This window comes from Cyprinodon tularosa, unplaced genomic scaffold, assembly GCF_016077235.1.
Source record: "Cyprinodon tularosa strain WSP-4 unplaced genomic scaffold, ASM1607723v1 ctg52, whole genome shotgun sequence".
Taxonomy (NCBI): Eukaryota; Metazoa; Chordata; class Actinopteri; order Cyprinodontiformes; family Cyprinodontidae; genus Cyprinodon; species Cyprinodon tularosa.
In genome coordinates this window covers 3,078,412-3,095,255 of record NW_024039252.1, presented here as the reverse complement: position 1 = coordinate 3,095,255, position 16,844 = coordinate 3,078,412, and the positions used below count along the sequence as shown (strand labels likewise).

The following is a 16,844-nucleotide window of genomic DNA, read 5'->3' as shown; positions in this document are numbered from 1 at the left end:
TAAATGTTCTAATCTGAGTTTTTCTTAACATTTTTTATAGCCTTTGCGATGTTAGCCAATGCACTTTATTTATAAAGCACATTAAAAAAAACTACAACGTGTCAACCAAAGTGCTGCACGTGTACATGAGAAAGACTAATAGAAAGTAAAATAAAATACACAAAGGTAATGAAATAAAACAGATGTAAAATGAAATACACAACTGACTCATGACACAAACACAACCATGCAAGGTGCATTAAAAGCAAGGGAAAATAAGTGAGTCTACAGAAGTGTTTTAAAAGAGGAGGAGATCATGAAAGAGCCAGTCTATAATCAGTGGCAACTTGTTTTTTTTAATAAGATACCTTAACTGCAGCTTTGGTCATGTAACCTTCCTGGTGTTTTTCTCAGGCAACTGTCCATGTTTGGTAGAGCTGCCTGGAGCAAAACTAAAAAAAAAACATTATTGATTACATTTTTGTACATTTAATGATAAGCAACCAACTTTTCAGTTAGGTTTGAATGTATATAATGAGCTAAAACTATTTTCTGAAATGATAGGAGCCAATTTATCAACAAGTGATATCAGCACAGCGAGGAAAGATGAGAGACCTGAACCTTCATAAATATATGAAAAATTAGCAGCAGGAGAAAAACAGGACTATATGGACATTATGGGTCTAATATTAAAAAATTGTAATCAACTTATTATTAATTTAAAGCACATTAGGATTCATATTACATGAAAAAAACAGCCTGAGGCAGCTGTCAAACAGTATTCTTAGCAACTGAGGTTTTACATGAACAATGGCAGTTTATCAAGTGATTCTGGCTGGAAAGACCAGTGCTGTTTGTTTTTGTTTTGTTTTCCCCATCTGTGTTTTTGATAAAAGGTTAGAAGTTAATGTCATACCTGCTGTGGATAACCACATTATAGGTTTTATTCAGGATAAATCCAAATTACTTAGACTTAGAGATGAACATTAACAGTTAGTCTAAGGGGTTGAGACCAAAGGTAACATTTACTTCCAAAAAACAATCCTGATCCAGAAAAATTTAACAACAGTTTATAGAAGATTTATCTAACGAGTTTTTAATGAGCTATCTGTCTGATTAACAATCAGATCAAAAAGTGAAGCAGAGTTAAATCAGTTTGAAGCATTTTATTTTTCCCCCACAGACTAGAAAAGCTTCATGTTCTGTCAGTGGATGTTTCATGCAGGAGGGTCAATGGAGCCTGCTAACACTTAAATCCATTTCTCATCTACATAATCATCAGCTCCTTTATAAATGACCATCTAATACATGAGTGATGATGATTTAAAGCTTTATAATATAGAATTTGCATCCATTAGCTTTAGCCTCCAACCCTTTTAATTGGGATTTATACTAAATAAAGACACAAAAGAAATGATCACTCTGTGTAGGTTAACTGCTCCTCACTTTTTAAAAATGCATATTTAAAAAATCTTAAATGATCTCTTTAAGAATCTCTAAATGATGATAAACTGCTTTGCACAAATCAAATTAAAATAATTTGGTTATAAACATTTTTAAGAGTTTGTTCTATAAGTTCTTGCAATTAAAAATAGTATAATCTTGCTGCTTGATTTTTTAAAATATTTTATCTGTTTTGTTTGATTGTAAATCTTGAGCCAGAGAGCATATGAGGTCTCCTCTCTGTTCGCCTTAAGTCATGACAAGTACTTGAAGAATGAAAACAAACAGGGTTCCTCAGGAAGATGGACACATTCACCCTTCAGTGGTCATAAAGAAGACAAAGCTTTTTACAGTATCAACAAAGACAAGATGTGACCTTTTGGCCTCTTGGGGCGAAAGGTGAGTGCTCAGGGAGCAGAGGCCTGGTTCCAGCAGTCTGCCGGCAGGCGAGATTCATGCCCCCCAACAAATTCCTTCCCGTCTTAGATCACTGCACAGTTCACTCTGCCTTTATCTCCTTCACACTGAGAGAAATGGAAGTCTTTTTTATTGTTTTTTTACTCAGTATGATTTTTTTTATACCGATACGTATATAAAATTGATGGGAACAGGGTTGATGTGAGCTTCAGAGGATTCAACTGGGTTCTTCTGTGTAGGTGGGTGATTCAGATTCATCCAACAGGGCTCTAGGTTAAGTACCCAAGGGATGATTTCCAACTTCGATTTAAATGAGGGCCTAAAAATGTCACCATGATGAGCAAAGGTTCACTCTAAAACAAGAACATGTGCTGCATAAAAGACTTTAGTGGTGTGACCTGTGGCTAACTAAGCCGCTAAGTGAGCCTGCTGCAATGTTAACGGCTCAGGATTTCCTATTCATGACTACCTATGATGTGCAAGAGGAGGGTAAAGAAGAAGATGAGCCCAGCTGTGCTCATACACTAACTGTCACATCTGGAATCAAATCATATCTTGCAGAGAACGAAGAGCAAGGTCATCCCCTGCAGTAACAACCGGCACAGCTCCCACCCTGATGCCCACACCAATTAAAATGAGACACGTTTCAGCAATACTTCAATTTCTATATATATATATATATATATATATATATATATATATATATATATATATATATATATATATATATATATATATATATATATATATATATATATATATATATATGAGGTGAAGAGGCAAAATAGAGACATTAAGACATTAGAGGATGCTGAACAGCATGAATCCCTTAGCAAACTGAACAACACAAGAGGTTGTGTTTTCTACTCTCAATTTAATGACAACAGTCACAAACTGAATCTACAAGCATCTCAACATTGTTGTATTTTCTAACAAGGCATGTCTTTCAAACAAGAGACACCTCCAAGGAGCAGGTCAGTGACATGTGTGGGGCTGGAGCACCCTCTAGTGGACAGATTTTAAATTCTGCTGACAAAACAACAAAACACACATCAAAGGTCACTCTATGCAAATGGCTCCAGAACACAGAAATAGATACTAAAAAACACGTTTGATATGCAAACACTATAATTCATAATTCATGCGCCCTCGCTTGTCCATGCACAAATCTATAATTCAGTTAAATGTAAGGGATATATTCTAAAAAGGAAACATAAATATATATATATATATATATGTCTTTGAGGCCGAGTTGGGATGCAAGTTATCTTGTCATGAGATAAAATATGCAGACATCGTGTCAGATAGCTCTTATTCAGAGTAGAGGGCATTCTTAAATCATCACTACTCTTTGTGTCAGACTGATGCTCATTCTCCCCTCCAGACAAACTGTTTCGTTGCAGGAGACACATGGTGGGGAGGTCGCATGATTCAAATGAGAGCTCATCACTTTCAGAAGTCACCCTCGGTATTGCTGTGTTTGACACAGATATATCAACATCAGGACCTGCTTTTGTTTCAGTTGGAAAACACATTAGTTTCTGCCAGAAGACGCCGTCTTAACTGATCTAAAGCATTAGGTATGAAATACAGCAGGATCTCTGCATTTAGGAATTTAACTGAAAGTCAATTTTCATCTGTAATTTGATTCAGAATGTGAGTCAAGTTGTCATTTCTGCTAATTTTAATGCTTTCCAGCTAATTACAAATAAAATGTAGTTTCTCAGCAAGTTGGAAAGTTTCATATGACTAGTTTACTTTAAAGACATGAATGTTATACCACATCCTATATAGTTATGTAAAAGATGCTGATCTCTATGTGAAGGGTAAGCTTTAACATAAAATGAGAAGGAAAAATGTGGCAGACAAAGCAGCAAAAGCAACAGTGATGTCCAGAATTGAGGGGATTGTGCGAGTCACTCCTGCACCATATGCAGTGTCAGAAGTAGGGCTGCAACAGACGACTTTTTCACAAATCGATAAATCTGTTAACTTTTTTCAATTAATTGATTAGTAATCGGGTAGCCAAAGCTTCCTTAAAGAAGACTTTTTACTAAATTGAACGAGGTGAAACTAAAACTTTTCCACTTTAGGAGTTCTGGGTAGAAAATATTGACAGACGAAAAAATAAATGCAAAATGTTTATATTTTTTTACTATTTTGTTAAATTCTTGCTCTAATTTGGTTGCTCTGTCAGCCAAAGGCATGCTTTACTCTCTATTCTCCAGTTAACTATTAATCAATTACTAAATTAGTTGACGATTATTTTAATAATTGATTAATCACGATGAACCGGTTGTTTCAGCCTTAAAAAGTGTAATAGTCTAAGAAGAAAATGTTAAGGACTAAAACTATGCTCCAGTGTTCTCTCTTCAAATCAAAAAGCAAACGTTGCAAATTATGTGGAACTGAAAGTTCCACAGTATGGAAAATAAGTGAAGCTGTGCAGAAATCAGGTTCAGTTAAGTATAATTAGTGATTTGAGGATGTCTGTTGGTTTGGGTCCACTGTGATTCAAATCCGAAGGCAGAACAGCTGCAGACCAAGAAATAATAAAACCCAACATGATTCCCTCTTCAATCAAGCTTTATGCTCAAGGGACTTATTTGAAATTGTTTAACAATGAATCAACGTTTGCATAGTCTTAATAACTATCACATATATGCTCTACATGTTATTGACAAACCCCAAAAGCTGAAAGCCATGTTGGGTTTTCTTTTTCTCACTGGTCACCAAGGACTGACTGATGCAAATCTTAAATATTCCTTCATTGTATTTATTCTATATTTACCCCTTTGTGATTGCTGCCTCAAAGAAGCCACCATGTAAATAAAATCTACCTGTGACTAGTTTATTTATAGTTGGTACCATGAACAGGAGGGTTTAATGCAGGCATTATAGAAATTAAATATACTATTGGGGGAAAATGAAGTAATGTAGTAGCAGTTTTATTGTTAATCAGAAATCAGAATATATCCACAGTAGCTTATTCAATCATCAGTGAATTGGTTTTGCTTGTCTTTACACAATCTATTGACAAAAAGGCTGAGATAGATTTAACACCTAATTAGTTTAAACAAGAAACAAATCACTGTTAATAACCTGTTTACATCCAAAGCCTACCGCACAAACCCAAAGTCTAAAGCACCAATTCCTGTTTTATCGATCCTATACTGTGCTGGCTGGTCAGCACCTTTCAGAAAGAGAATCTGTTAAATATCAAGAACAACCAGAGCCAATAATGCAGATGAGCTTACAGCTATTGATAAAACAAGCTAAGCTTCCTTCTCACTTCTGCTGAGCTACAGGCTAATCTCTCCACAAATGTAAAGATGCATGCAAAAACAGGACTTATTTGTTTTATGTAAAATACTATTTTTTCAGAGAAACTCTATTTGGGGTTTTCATGAGCTATATTATCATCCAATTTTCCTTAATGGTATATGGATTTATTGAAGATGTACAGGTCCTTCTCAAAATATTTGCATATTGTAATGAAGTTAATTTTCCATAATGTAATGATAAAACATGAACATTGATATATTTTAGATTCATTGCACACCAACTAAAATATTTCAGGTCTTTTATTGTCTTAATATGGATGATTTTGCCATACAGCTCATGAAAACCCAAAATTCCTAACTCACAAAATTAGCATATCATGAAAAAGGTCTCTAAACGAGCTATGCACCCAATCATCTGAATCAACAAATTAACTCTAAGCATCTGCAAAAAATTCCTGAGGTCTTTAAAACTCCCAGCCTGGTTCATCACGCAAAACCTCAATCATGGGTGAGACTGCCGACCTGACTGCTGTTCAGAAGGCCATCATTGACACCCTCAAGCAAGAGGGTATGACACACAAAGATATTTCTGAACCAATAGGCTGCTCCCAGAGTGCTGTATCAAGGCACCTCAGTGGGAAGGCTGTGGGAAGGAAAAAGAGTGGCAGAAAACGCTGCACAACGAGGTGACCGGACCCTGAGGAAGATAGTGGAGAAGGGCCGATTCCAGACCTTGGGGGACCTGCGGAAGCAGAGGACTGAGTCTGGAGTAGAAACATCCAGAGCCACCGTGCACAGGCGTGTGCAGGAAATGGGCTACAGGTGCCGCATTCCCCAGGTCAAGCCACTTTTGAACCAGAAACAGCAGCAGAGGCGCCTGACCTCGGCTACAGAGAAGCAGCAGTGGACTGTTGCTCAGTTTTGCACGTCATTTGGAAATCAAGATGTCAGAGTCTGGAGGAAGACTGGGGAGGAGGAAATGCCAAAAGTCCAGTGTCAAGTACCCACAGTCAGTGATGGTCTGAGGTGCCATGTCAGCTGCTGGTGTTGGTCCACTGCGTTTTATCAAGGGCAGGGTCAATGCAGCCAGCTATCAGGAGATTTTGGAGCACTTTATGCTTCCATCTGCTGAAAAGCTTTATGGAGATTTAATTTTTTAGCACGACATGGCACCTGCTCACAGTGTCAAAACCACAGGTAAATGGTTTGCTGACCATGGTATCACTGTGCTCAATTGGCCTGCCAACTCTCCTGACATGAACCCCATAGAGAATCTGTGGGATATTGTGAAGAGAAAGTTGATCGACACAAGACCCAACACTGTGGATGAGCTAAAGGCCGCGATCGAAGCATCCTGGGCCTCCATAACACCTCAGCAGTGCCACAGGCTGATTGTCTTCATGCAACGCCACATTGAAGCAGTCATTTCTGCAAAAGGATTCCCAAGTGCGTAACTGTACATAATTATTTGAAGGTTGACCTTTTTTTTTTTGTATTAAGAACTTTTCTTTTATTGGTCAGATGAAATATGCTAATTTTGTGAGATAGGAATTTAGGTTTTTCATGAGCTGTATGCCAAAATCATCCATATTAAGACAATAAAAGACCTGAAATATTTTAGTGTGCAATGAATCTAAATATTTGAATGTTCAAGTTTAATCATTACATTATGGAAAATAACTATCAAAATATGATATTTTGAGAAGGATCTGTAGCTGTGCACATTTACTTAATTTTTTACATAAATTAGTTTAAAAAGGACACTTTATCAGAGAAAAGCATGTCCGCTCTTACCAACTAAAGTAATTGAAGTAGGGAATAAACAGCATTTACATGTTGAGAATATCTGTAGCACTAAAGTATCTTCAATGTATCCCAAGACTGGTGTCCAATAGTTTGTCCCAGTTAAAGAACAGTGTACATCGAAGGCACTCATGTGGAAGAAACTTGCAAATTCCAGTCAAATTAGTGAGTAAAAAAAAAAACTTCAAACACCTTTTTCCTCTCTCTTTTTAGCAGACAGTGATTTTAATGTCAGAAAATCACAAGTTCAAACACCTGCCATTTTCACTAGAAGTTAAATGCAAGGGTTTCAGAACAGAACAGGCTTCAACGTCTGTTACATGTCAAAGAGCTGCAGAACAGAAACATCGGCTGTGTGTCAAATACAGATATATATTCATATATTTATTTAAAAAAAAAAAAGAAAGAAAATCACCTTGTGACACTACTTTTAGACTACAGTCACTGGTTCAGCAATGTGGATATTTCCATGAACCTGCTAAAAATTTGTCTAACAAATCAAATACTTGGCTTCTCTTTGACAATGTATTAGTTACAGAACATGCCTTAGGACACCCATGTTGCTCTGACTTCAGTGAATCATCATTTAAACAGAAAACTATTGGAAATCTGGAACAACGTGTGTGGCATCATGCGTCCCTCTTCAAGCCTACTCAAGCTGGAACAGGTTAAACATAAAATTCAATGTCAAACTAATTAAAGCAGATATCTGTGGTCTTGAAGTCCTAACTATCTATTCAGTGCTTAACTGCTGGGACTTTTCGCTTTTAAATGAGCTATGTAATAAGAAAGTCCAATCTTGATCTTGAAGACGATACGGTTGATGTGTGAAGTGAGCCTCTTGATGACTTTACACAATATTTCTAAGAGAAAGGTTTAAGACAGAGGGCCGAAACAATCCATTACGATTAAGTGCTGTAGGTTTGTCCTTCTGGTGGTTGTGGAAGCTTCATATTTTCTTTGGACATCATTAGACGCCTTAACTCTTGAAGAACAATTTTAATGCTATAAGAATTCTGCCATTTTGCTAATATTGGTATGCTACGTGAATCCACCTAGGAGACAAAAAGGGGAAAAAAAAAGACAAGAAATCAGTCTTTTTGACAAAACTTCAGGGGAAAACTTCCTATAAGCTAAAGACTGGTTATCACTGTATAACAAAGAATTAAACACATATTAGGGCTTTCAAAGTGATGCCAGATATACATTTCCTTAAATTTCTCTTTAAAAGAGGCCAGGATAGCTCTGGAGTTGTTGCTCATTGCTACTTATTGCTGTCCAGTAAACTGAATGAAACAAAAGCTGACAAATTATGAGCAGCAAATCTGTAAAAGAGCCTGGCTACCTGAGCAAAGGTCCAACATCAGCTTGTTGTTCCCATGTCTGAATTAAATGTCCTTCCTTGCGCCTCAATTCTTGCTCTAAACTCCACCGCTCTGAGGCACAGGACGTCCAAACTTCCGTGTGTTAGTAATTGGGTCAAGAGACAGAGCAATTTGCTCCATGACAATGGACTTTTCTTAGGGTGGGTTCACATCAAATGCATTTTAGATTCAAAAAGGCAGCTTTGTTTGATGCTCTGACCGCTTCTGTAGTCGTTAACAATGAGCTGCTCAGTTCTCCTTTATCTCATGAACAGTGAAGGATTCAATCGAGAAAGCGGCTTTGCTTCATTTCCTTTGATGAGAGGGAACCATGTAGCTTTAACATGTTTTTAAGCGAGAGAGTACACCTCAAGATGTCATCTGTGAAGTCAGTTAATCAGGATTATGATCCCACTTTTAATATTGTGATGTTCAGAGCGGCAAGTTAAAGCTCTCTGAATCTAGCCAGACTATCTCGGATTTCTCGCTGCCGTTCATTGCAGCTAAAAGTTTATATGAACTTTTTTTTTTTGGCTTGTGGGAGAAAAAATGCAAAACCCAGAATATAAAATCTAATACTTTTTGCCAGCAGTTTTACACATTTTTAGAAAATGTAGGTATTTATAAACTGTATTGCCAAATTTCAGTAAAAATATTTTTGTGGCGTCTTTTAAATATATATTAAAAATGTCAAAAAAAAAAAAAAAAAACATTTTCCTGGCTTTACATATAGCTCAATTCCCATAATTTAATGCCGAGAGCGATAGATCATGTCTTTACTCTAGTATTTGTCTCCCAGACAGTTTTTGGATAGGTTTCTCTGACTGGTTGAGAAACGTTCGGATTTCTCTACTAGGACATACACTACTTCAGACACCTGGTACGCTCAAAACATGAGGCACCCAACCCTGGTAATGCTGTGAAACTCAGGGCTAAAATTTAGCCGCAGGATGTCTCGTTGCCCCTTGATGCCATCCATCATTGAACGTAAAGCAGACCCTTCAAGTCATTCAGCTCTGATAGTCCTGTACTAAACTGGTTTTTTATCACCTTCATGTTGAGTCAGAGTGGACTGAACAGAAACCTGTTTAACTAGCTTTTAAAGTAGCAGCAGAAGATTAGCAACATTTTGCTAAATTTTCAGCTTAGTATTACAGTCAACAACGAAGATTTATATCTATTGTATTTGATATGCCTGTATAAAACAACCTGTGACCTCCACTCTATGCCTAGCTTTGTGAAATCAGCCAGGAAACTTACCGTCCCATTGGAATTATTTATCCCATTCATGCTAATTTTTGTTACAAATCTAACAGTCGGCGCTGTCTCTGGGTATCTAGGTCCACATTCCACCTTCAGGCTGTATATTCTGTTCTCATAGTTGGTCTGAAAGAAAATAAAAAGAACAGAATGCAAAGGACATAAAGAATAGCACCACATCCATACATAAATCCTGAAAAGTCTTATGAGCTGTAAGTGAGCTCAGCTTACTCTGGCTGGTCCAATGATCATGCCTGTCCACCGTGTGAGAGTCATGTCTTCATCATCCTCAAGGCCCCAGCTGACTGTGCCATCACCTTCTCCCTTCTGGCCCTCTTCAAGCTCCTCCAATAAGCGAAAATTGCGTGGAACTTTAACTCCTGAGGTAAACAAGAAGCCATAAAATCAATTTTATAAAGGTCAATGGATATGAGATGAGAGCAAGTCAGCAAAATGTGAATCCAGAGCCTGACGTTTCTTGTGAAACCTGTTGTTCCAGCTGGACAATCAAGGACAAAGCATCACACATGAATGAATCTGCTGCTGCGAATGCCACCCAAAAATCTAATAGTCTCCTTTCAGAGCCAGCTGCTAAAATTGATAAGCAGTGGCCTTTTTGTTAAAATCTATTTTTAAGACAGATAGTGAATTCCTGAGGATAATATTCTTTAGTTTCCCACAAATTGCTGAGAAATGAAGGAACTTATTGATCTGCTTACTGGAGTGTAATGTTCTGAGAGGTTACCGAGAGCCCTGAAATTCGTACGGATGCTCATTCATTCACACCAAACCCAATCAGTCTCCATCACAGAAGGGCCTTCCTTTAGACAGCGTGATGTGCTAATACATCAAACCAACCTGGAAGAGTCAACAAACTCAGCAGCCGACCACCCCACTGATCAAACTCAGGCCACACCAGGCATAATGGCAGATCATTTTGTCTATAAAAAAGTAATAATACTCTGTTTTAAGTAAAAAATAAAATAAAAATTAAGAAATATACACAAGGTGTAACATTGCCTCTGCTACCATTGATATAATCACTGACCAGCAGGGATAATCTATTTCATTTTCCCAGAATTTAGTTCCTAAAGAGAAACTGGAATTAAATAATAATGAGACATCACAGCTTAAAGACAAAACAAAAAAACAATGAATATCAGACGGTTATTTTCCTTCCAAAACTACATCTCTAAATTTAACTTGCATTTCCCAAATACTTCTAAACACTTTCAGAGAAAACTATAACATCATCAGAGGCTATTCCAAGAACAAGATGGTCTCAATCCTATCAATTCATCAATAATTTCTCCTCCTAGAAAAATTTCCATTGATGTATTGCTGCACACACAGTACTAAAGGCTTTAAACATGTAATATCAAGATCGTCAGATGCGAGAAATGACTTGTTTTTAACCCATTTAGGCCGGGAAAGCATTACCGCATTTCTACCATTTAAGCCGGGGGCGCTGTTGCGTAATTCTACCATTGACGCCGGGAGAGCATATAAGTCAAGCAAGAAGAAAGAAGTTTTTTTCAAGCAAACATGGAGGAGTTTGATAGAGAAGAGTTGTCGGAAGGCAATCATTTTGAGGAGTGTGTCGGCTTTGATGACGGTATAGATGAAAATGATGACTTTGAACGCGCTGAACCAATCGAACTACCACCGCAATGCACGGAGTGTTTTCAACCGCACACCGGGAGTGAAAGTTGATTTGCCTGCAGACGCCACACTGCTGCAGGCATTTGAGCATATTTTTAACGAAGAACTTTGGATGCATCTTGTTACCGAGACTAATAGGTACAGTGACCAAACAATCCAAACTCCAACAAGAGCAAAGATGGCAAAGTGGTCACCCGTGACTGTGACGGAGATGAAGACATTTATTGGGCTGTGTATGGGCATGGGACTTCTTGTGTTGCCAGTACGAAGAGATTATTGGCGACAGAGTAAACCTCTCTTCAGGACGCAGTTCCCCCAAAATATGTCCCGGGACAGATTTGTGGCCATCTGGAGGTAAGTTGTATGCAATTTATAACACAGACATATGCATTATTATGCATAATAATACTGTTAATAAGTAATCATCAGATAGTTATTTATGTAATGTTTGTTCTTTATTTTAAAAACGTTTTATATTGCACATTCTCAATGAAGACATGATCACATATGGAAAAAATAAAAGGTTGAATTTTTTTTTTTTTTGATTACTGCTTTTCACTTTTTTTTGGAAGAATTTCAAAGATAAAATATATTTTGAGTTCTATCTGCTACAGAAGCTGAGATATCAATAATTTACTAGGCGTTGACACAGTTGCTGAATTTACAGAAAAACTTCAGGTTTTAGGGGTATTTTTTAAAATCGGCCATAGGTTTTTAAGGTGTTTTTTCCAGGCGTTTTAGGCCTAAATGGGTTAAACTCGGAAAGCACAGCGTATGGTACATCTGCTGTCAGCTGTGAAATTGCATCATATTTGATACAGAGTCACTTAAGACAGGGGCGGCCGACCTACTGTAGGGCACGGCGATTTGGCTGATTAACAGGCTTTTGCTGAACTGCACCCATCTGAATCAGGCAGGCTGAAGCAAGCTAACATCTCAAACTTGTAGGAAACCTTATCTGGAAGACTGACTTTGGACACCCCTGCCTTTAAGGTATCTGATGCTGCTTTACGGGGCAACTGCACAAAATCCTAGTCAATTGAAAACCCTCCTGAAGGGGTCATGAGATTTAAAAAGCACAACAGCACACAAAGTTGTGATACTGATTTTCAACAAGTGAGTCAGAGTAACTTCCTGTCATCTTATTAGGCCTGTTGTAACAGCTGACTTTGTGAAAATATAATGAATAACTTAATCAAGGGTTCCAGTGTGTGTTTGGGAAGGGGAACACGTTGGCATCAATCCTGCAGCCTGACCGTGAAAGACAAGCAGCAGATGCTTCTAACTGCAGGTGTGGAAGTAAAGCCTCTTGCTTATTCACAAGATCCTAAAAGCATAAAAAAGGAAGTGAAAAGAGCTGCTGTTTTTCTAAAGATCAGCCAAAAATCCAGATGTTCCTTCATCACCAAGCAGCTCACAGTCATCTTCCTCCTTCAACCACTGTTTAAAGCCCTAAGTAAACTCTAAGTTGACACAGCAGTAGTCACAATAACCAAGTTACGTTTTTCCTCTACATTTGTAGAAACATAAAGCCATGAATACAGTAGCAATTTATTCACTTTAGAAACGGATGTCAGCACCTTTAAGCTGTCTAGTAGTGAAGAAATGCTTTATGATTTTCATCATGAAAATGTCCCAAATTTAATAGTTTTAATTTAAACATGAAAGTTTACATATTGTAAAAATGTATTTTGTTAAACTGGCCAATTTTCAAAAATAACCTGCTTTAAATTACAGCACGAAAACCACGTCTTCAAATTAAATTAGGAGTGGCAATAAATCCATTTTAATCATGATTATATATCCCCATGCAGTCTTTGGGCTTCGATAAATCAGACTTATCACTCCGTCACTTTTTTAAATCTTAGAAGCCTACCGATAAACTAATTCATTATGCAACACCAATAGCTTTGTGTGTCATATTGTCATTGTTTATGATGGCAGCGCCTGCTAACTTTTTTTACAAGCATGTGACACGGCTTGGATTTAGTTACACTGATAGGAGCAAGTTTTTAAAAATAAGTTATGTTATTTGTAATTGTTTCCATGAAACAAAAGAGGAAAAAAATATATTAAAATTAGTATGAAAACTGCCAAATTTTATTTTTGAGCTACATGAGCCAGACCTACATTTATGTGAAACAGAAAGTGTTTTAAGAATAACTGAAAGGATCAAAACTCAGAACTCGAAGAGTTTTAATTTTGACTCCAACAAAACCATGTTTTCTCTACCCGATTTTTTTTAAGTTAAACTAAATTTGTCAATTGATGTTTTTAAGTAGTATTTCAAATACCAGCTTTGTAACAGCTGATATCATAGAAAGTGGTAGAAAGAAAGCTCAATAAAGGCGACAGTTTGCGATATCATGAAGGTTCCTTTGATTTTAAGATGTTAAAATTTACCGATCAGACTGAGCTTTCCCATATATCCTTTTCCTTAGCGTCTGACTAAATGTATAAATTGATTAGCCTTAGACAGATTTATTTCATCATTTTGTATACACGACTGTATACAAAAAGAAATTTAGTTAAAAACAGTTCTAGACAATTTCATTTTTTTGTAGTGCAGCCTTGAAAACAGTAATTAATATGATGCTAGCAGATCCCAGCTGAAATTATTTTAAGAGGTCTTCTTTTCCTACGAATACCAAAAAAATAAATATTACTTTTTAATGAAATTGCTTATTTCTAATGCCTATGGAGAGCAGAACTCCCTGCAGTTTTATAGCTAAATATTTTCTGTTTCTGTTTAAATAACGCAAATTTTCTCTAAATAAAACCAAACATTGCATTATAGCTGAATATAATTTTTTGGTTAAATCATTGATATTTACCTTAATAAACCAATGTAAAACAATAATTTAAGATATTACAGCAATTTAAAAATATATATATTCAACGTTAAAGTGACTAAAAACTGCTAAATATTTTCCTGAATATTTCAGTTTATACAGATTTGTGGCTGTTTTTAAGCAAACAAAACAACTTGGCTTTCTTCTAAACTCTTTTGTGGGTTACTTTATTTAAGAAAACCGCCTGACATCAAACACTGGAATATAACATTGTTTTGACCTAAAATATTTGGAGTATTTACAGAAAGGAAAGCGTTGCTGTTTGGTTCAAAACAACTGAGAGATGCGTTGGATGGCATTACATCAACATTACTCAACAAATAATAAATACAAATAATAAAAAAAAAGAAAATATGTACCAAATAAAATGCAAAGCTAAACTCACTCGACAACTTTTCCTGACAGTTTCGACTGAGAAATGACTTCCTAATTTTTTATTTCTTCTTTTTTTTTAAGCATGTACTTTTAAACTGAAGAGTAAAAAACCTTTATAGAACTCTTTTACAAGCAATTTGAAATCCTGCTTTAATTAAGCAAAAACCATCTAAATAAATTGGCAGGAAGAAATCCATTGAATGCAGATTCTTACATGCAGACTTTGCTTCATAACTCAGACTTATCACGCGTCACAGCTTAGGAAGCATACGGATCAAACAAAATTGCAACAGCCAATAAGAGTGTTCATATGTCAGTTTAATGGCAGAACAAAAAGCATGGCAGGGGTTAGTACACTGGATAGGAAAAGTTCCTCTTAAAAAATTTATTGTAAGGTTTCCATGAAAACAAAGAGGAAAATAAAATATATTAAAATAGTTAAAAACTCCAAATTAGACACGAGCAAGATCTACATTTATCAGTAGTTTAAATTAAGAAGAGTCAAATACTAAAGCTAAAGTTTATCTTTACTAAGCTAATAATGTCAAAATCTACATCTTTTCAGTAATAAATTTTCAATGAAAATATTCAAGATACATTGCAGCGATATCTGAAAGTGGTAAAAGAAGCTCATAAGGCGACAGTTGCGAAATCATGAGGTTCCTGATTTTAAGATGTGGAAATTACGAAGCTAAAGCTCCATATATCCTTTTTTGGTTGGAAAACATAAATTGATTAGCCTAACAGCATCTTTGTATACACGCTGTAACAAAAAGAAATTTAAAAAAATGAAATTTATTTTGATGCAGCTTGCAGTAATAAACCTCATCCGCTGAAATTTTTTAAAGGTCTCATTTCACGATACCAAAAAAATAAAATTACTTTTCCAAGCAAATTCTTTCAATGCCTTAGAGCAGAATCCCATAACAAATTCTGTTGTAAATACGCAAATTTTAAATAAAACAAAATTCTTATAGTTATATTTTGGTTAAATATTGAATTGTACTATCAGAAACAAAAAAGAAACAGAAAAATTAAAATAATAATTAACGAAGTGCAAAAAGAAAAATTTCTGAACATTTAAAGATTTGTGGGCTGTGTTTGAAGTAAATGGAAACCAAATAGGCTCGGCGTCGAGACGTTTTTCAATACTCAGCAATCCATATATTATTTGCGACCACGCTTCCTGTTGAGCGCTAAAGAAGCTGTGGGCTCCGACTATTTGCTGGAAGAAAGCATGCCGTTCACGTTTGCTTCAATTCTGTGGCCAAAAAAAAAATGTCTAACTGCGACCCCGCCCAACCAGAGCGAAGGTACTCTATTGAAGACTGTTTGCAGAGTTTCGCTAACGCCCTCTTTTAAATTAACAATAACAAGACGGAGAATGAGTGACCAGGAATCATAAAGTGAATAAAATAACGTCTGGCCATAAACATTTCCTCAAACAGAGGACATACGAACGTTTTATAATACTGTTTTATTATTTATGTTTTTTCTGAAAAAGTAAATTTCCAATCCAGCTAACATATACATTTTTTTCAAAGCAAGTTACTGGTTGAAATCCGCAGCTAGCGATGAATATATCGGACTCGCTATTCATCGCGGTGCTCGAATATTCTAGTAGCTAAATATTAGCTATGCCATTACAGTCTGCAGGTGTTTGTGATTCATAATCTAGTTTTATCCAACATCCTCACCATGTTAAAATTAAAAGAAAGATTTTATTTTTTGTTTGCATTTAACTACACTGCATCTGTTGGGGAGTTTGATACCACGAGCTATTTTAGCTAACTCACGGGCCAGGCTATTTACTGGCTTTAGCTAGGTTAGCTCCACGACATAGATGCGTCCCCCGGCTGGGGAGCGCTCTACCGGAATAAAGCCTTTAAACACAGAGAAATCAACCGAAGGACAAATAAACCGTCGCCTAAAGTTAGCTAATATCATCGTTTAAGAGAAGGCAGAGCGAGAAGGCTGCGCTTTGTGTCGGCGTGGACGTTAGTGAGCACACAAACCTGAGGAGGCCGCCATCTTCTTCAGCCGAGTCCAGGAACACAGAGAGGTGTGAACATCCGAGCGAATGAACACCGAGGGAGACACAGCAACACACCGGCAGACCGGGGCACTGCAAGCTGCTCTGCACACTATTAAACTCACCGCTAAGCAGAAAGTGTCCCTTTCCCTTGAAGAACCACCACTGCCTCAGACTTTAACGTATTTTATTGGGATTTTATGTGGTAGACCTCCACCATGTAGTTTATATAGTTTTATAACTGTTTAGTGGACGGAAAAGTATGCATATCTTTTATTACATTTTCCATGAATAAAAAAAACTAAACGAACAGTATGGGACCAACCTTTTCTGCACATCATTTATAGATACAAGTTCTTTGTTGATCAGGGGC

General features: G+C 36.6%; 1 protein-coding gene across 1 annotated transcript; it reads right to left on the bottom strand.

Moving 5' to 3' along the window:
• Positions 1-7,119: 7,119 nt before the first annotated feature.
• Positions 7,120-16,641, bottom strand: ube2v2 (ubiquitin-conjugating enzyme E2 variant 2; the record flags this gene model as incomplete). The annotated part of the gene is made up of 4 exons (XM_038303886.1): positions 7,120-7,981; positions 9,551-9,676; positions 9,782-9,930; positions 16,455-16,641. Coding segments are annotated over 4 exons (609 nt in total), but the record flags the coding sequence as incomplete, so codon positions are not given.
• Positions 16,642-16,844: the final 203 nt, after the last annotated feature.